Source organism: Pyxicephalus adspersus, chromosome 10 (genome assembly GCF_032062135.1).
Source record: "Pyxicephalus adspersus chromosome 10, UCB_Pads_2.0, whole genome shotgun sequence".
NCBI lineage: Eukaryota > Metazoa > Chordata > Amphibia > Anura > Pyxicephalidae > Pyxicephalus > Pyxicephalus adspersus.
Window position 1 is genome coordinate 2,364,810 of NC_092867.1, and position 3,496 is coordinate 2,368,305.

General features: G+C 38.0%; 1 protein-coding gene across 1 annotated transcript in view; it reads right to left on the minus strand.

Annotated features, from left to right (window-relative positions):
• The window catches only part of LOC140339858 (VPS10 domain-containing receptor SorCS1-like), a 299,984-nt gene that overhangs the window by 50,481 nt on the left and 246,007 nt on the right, over window positions 1–3,496 (minus strand). The window contains 2 exon segments of the mRNA XM_072424760.1: window positions 533–609; window positions 1,356–1,573. Of these exon segments, the coding sequence (XP_072280861.1) occupies window positions 533–609; window positions 1,356–1,573 (295 nt within the window).

Here is a 3,496-nt window from a genome sequence, read left to right on the forward strand (position 1 = left end):
TAAGTGACCCCACTGATCTTTTTGGCTATCTCTAAGGGTGACATTCTTCCCAATAGTCAGCAGTGTAGGAGGAATTCATCCCACTGACCACCACACTAATATACTGTGAGCTGTGGATATAGAAATTATAGCTGGGGTTCCCCATGACCTAAAAATTATTTAAGGGCCTAAAAAGGTCGAGAAATGCTGATTTATATGTATACAATTATTGCTAGATCCAGATGAGATGTACAATCTTGTTGTAATATATAGTTATCGCCTCCATGGATGTTCATGTGGTTGTCCTGCATTGTCAGATTTCCTAGTGTACAGTCAGTGCCAAATATTTCATTTTAGAAAAAAAATTGAGCAAATTCCTATAGATTTTAATGTCCCCTAGTTATGATATATCTTCATCAGATTTTCCATGGCACGGCCTGGTCTCCAGCCTTTCCCAGACATCTGCCAGGGCCCCGCTGGGGCCCCTGCCACTCACAGGGTCAGAAGTTGAAAATGTTATGTATCATGTGACATATGTCACCATTAGCCCTACCTGTCTCCATGTATTGCCAGCGTCCGAGGAAATGAACATGCTGATCTCAGTTTCTGTTAGCTCTGAGCCGATATTCCCTGTTGTAGAGAGCAGAGAAAGGGATACTTATGAAAGCATCTGACAATTTGCAATTATAATAAAAATATACAATAGATATTTGTAAACAGTTATGCTTCAATTGGGGATCAAAAATACTCAATACTCCAATCTTGTCTTTTTAGTAATTGATTTTGGCCACTAGGTGTCCTCAGTGTTTTGTGTTATATGAAGGCTTTATGGGTCCACCTCACTAGGGGGCGCAATCATAGCCCTTAATAGATACATACAGTGAAGCAGAGAGTTCCACTGACATGATCACATAAGCACCCCTCTCTGCTTCATACAGGCTTCTGGGAGAAGATCCAAAATGGAAGTTTACCCTGCATGTCAGTTGATCACACTGAACACTTTTAGAAAAGGTTAGATTAACAAATTTTAAGGCAAGGTGCCAATATAGGGAAAGAGGGGAATATGTAGAAGGGCAATCCAGAGATGTGCTTTTCACAATCTGCAATAGAAGCTGCAGCAGGTCAGTTAGATCCCGCCTTATTTCCTCGTTGTGGGATGTCCATCATCATCTAGCCACTCCCTATATCCAGCCCCAGAGGTGCAGAAATGGAAACATAGGCAGATTAAAACTTCATCTTTAAATCTCTTCTTAAGCTTTTACCTGAATATAATTTATGTCATGACAGGTCCAAAACATTTCTATTTTTTGATTTTACCAGGCTGCAGGCATTCAGCAGGGGGTTCGTTGCCCTCAATATACCCTATACACAAGTACCTGAAGCTACGATGATACCAGGTGCCGTGTCCCGGCTGGCGATATTTCCCGTTGTGTACGGATTTTCGGAAACCTTCAGGTGGAGATGTATAGAGCAATATGGCTGAAAAAGAAAAAAACAAGACACCATGATGAATTGGGGTCCTGCACTACTCGATTGTTGTATTGTGTCATTGCCGATAGATGTCATGAGATTGCCGATAGAAGAGACCTCAAATCTGGGAACAAAATCATATAACTGATATGGATTACCCAGGTGGGTCCTGTCTGGAGATTGGCCAATTGGGAAAATTTCCTTAACCTTCCGATGGGTCCGCAAAATTTTGTTGAAATGTCATTCTCACTCAGTTAATGATCAAGGTCACAATTGTGTGTTTTGATTGTGAATTGTGTACTAATAAAGTTGTGACTTTTAGTTGTTGTACCTAAAAAGTCTCACATTTCTGTTTTTTAATTTTTTTTTGCTGTGTCAGGAAATAGTGTGCCCAGATCTTACATTTATGATTCAGATGTCACGGGTGGGAAATAGGGAAATTTGCCCCATGACAAATAAGTGTTCTGAAAAATCCCAGGGGATTATATTTTTAAAAAGCTGCAGATTTGAAATAATTGAAAATGATATTTCTAATTATTATCACATGGGCTGAATTTTTCCGGGAGATCCAGGTTATGAAAAATTGTTTTGTTTTTACTTTTCTTTCCTCCGGGAGGACCCCACCGGCTGCGGCAGTAATGACTGAATGGGAAATCCGAAGCCTTATAGGGTACATATGTAATATATCTAAGGAGGCAGCTTATTCTGCGCATGCCAGGCCTTCCATGGATCATAAAAAAAAAGATAGTGCCCATACTGGAATCACTTTGCGGATGGTTTGAGGACTGAATATGGTCTGTGAATATGGATGGTCTGTAAACTGCAAAAAAATAAATGAATGATGCTAACTTTTCTACCAAATGCCATTGCTCATAGTATATTAGATTGTACATTTACCATCATATGATCTGCATGGGATATCAGAAATAATACAAATTTATCAAATACCTTGCACAGCCAAATGCAGCTCCCTCTCCCCATCTAGTGGCCACATGTAGAACTGCAGCCTCCACATAAAGAACTCCTAACTTGGATTCCACTGGCCCATTTGGTTGATTAATCTCAGCAATAAATTGATATTTGCTTATCTTAATTTGTCTGGATTTCAACGAAATGCTTTCATAAAATCTATTTCATTCCGGATTTCCCCATAGCTGTCATCAGGGCAAATATCACAGTACGTTGTAAAATAACTCACGTTTTGTTAAGCTTCTGCGTAATGACGGTGATAAAAGCCGCATTAACATTTACTGGAAGTAGTTATGTCTATTTTTATAGAGGGGAAAGACCAAAATGAATCTTCAGCAAATTCACCGCGTTTAACATTAATTTGTGGCTATTATGTTAATGTATAAACACTGTTAAAAGAAATGCTGAGCAAATATGGAGGCTGCCAATGATGACATCTAATGCTAGTTACCTGGCTACGTTTTGGTACTTTCATGGATCTGGAATAAGTAATCATTTTAAAAGTTGTTTTCATTAACTATATCATTTTAAATCTTTCTTAAAACTAATTATAATTCTAAAACCTTTCTAAAATAATTATTAGTAATTCTTCAATGAAGCTTTTTGTCCTGGCAATTCCTATTGTTGGGTGACAACACTCTGTCCATGTCTCCTAATTGTGCTGAGTGTTGTCACCCTGTCATACAGGATTCCAATACATTGCTCAGGCATTGTCCAATTATTTCATAAACATTCTGTACATTCTGTGTATTATCATTATTATGTGTATTCTGTGTATATATCTAAAAAAAATATACAAATAAAAACATGAGGTCATTTCTTCCACACATTGTATCTCTAAAATGAAAAAACAAACAAAGACAAAATAAATAAAAACATATGGCTCAATCATCCTGTACTGTATATCTGGATTACTGGAAGAAATGGGGGGCAATCATTCTGTACTGTTCCGCCTATAAAATAAGAGGGTTCAGTTATCCTGCATTGTATTGTATGTCTGAAAAGCAAAATATCATCTGCAATCATTCTGCATATTACTGTATTTCTAAGGGGAAAAACAAGGGGCCGTACTGTACAT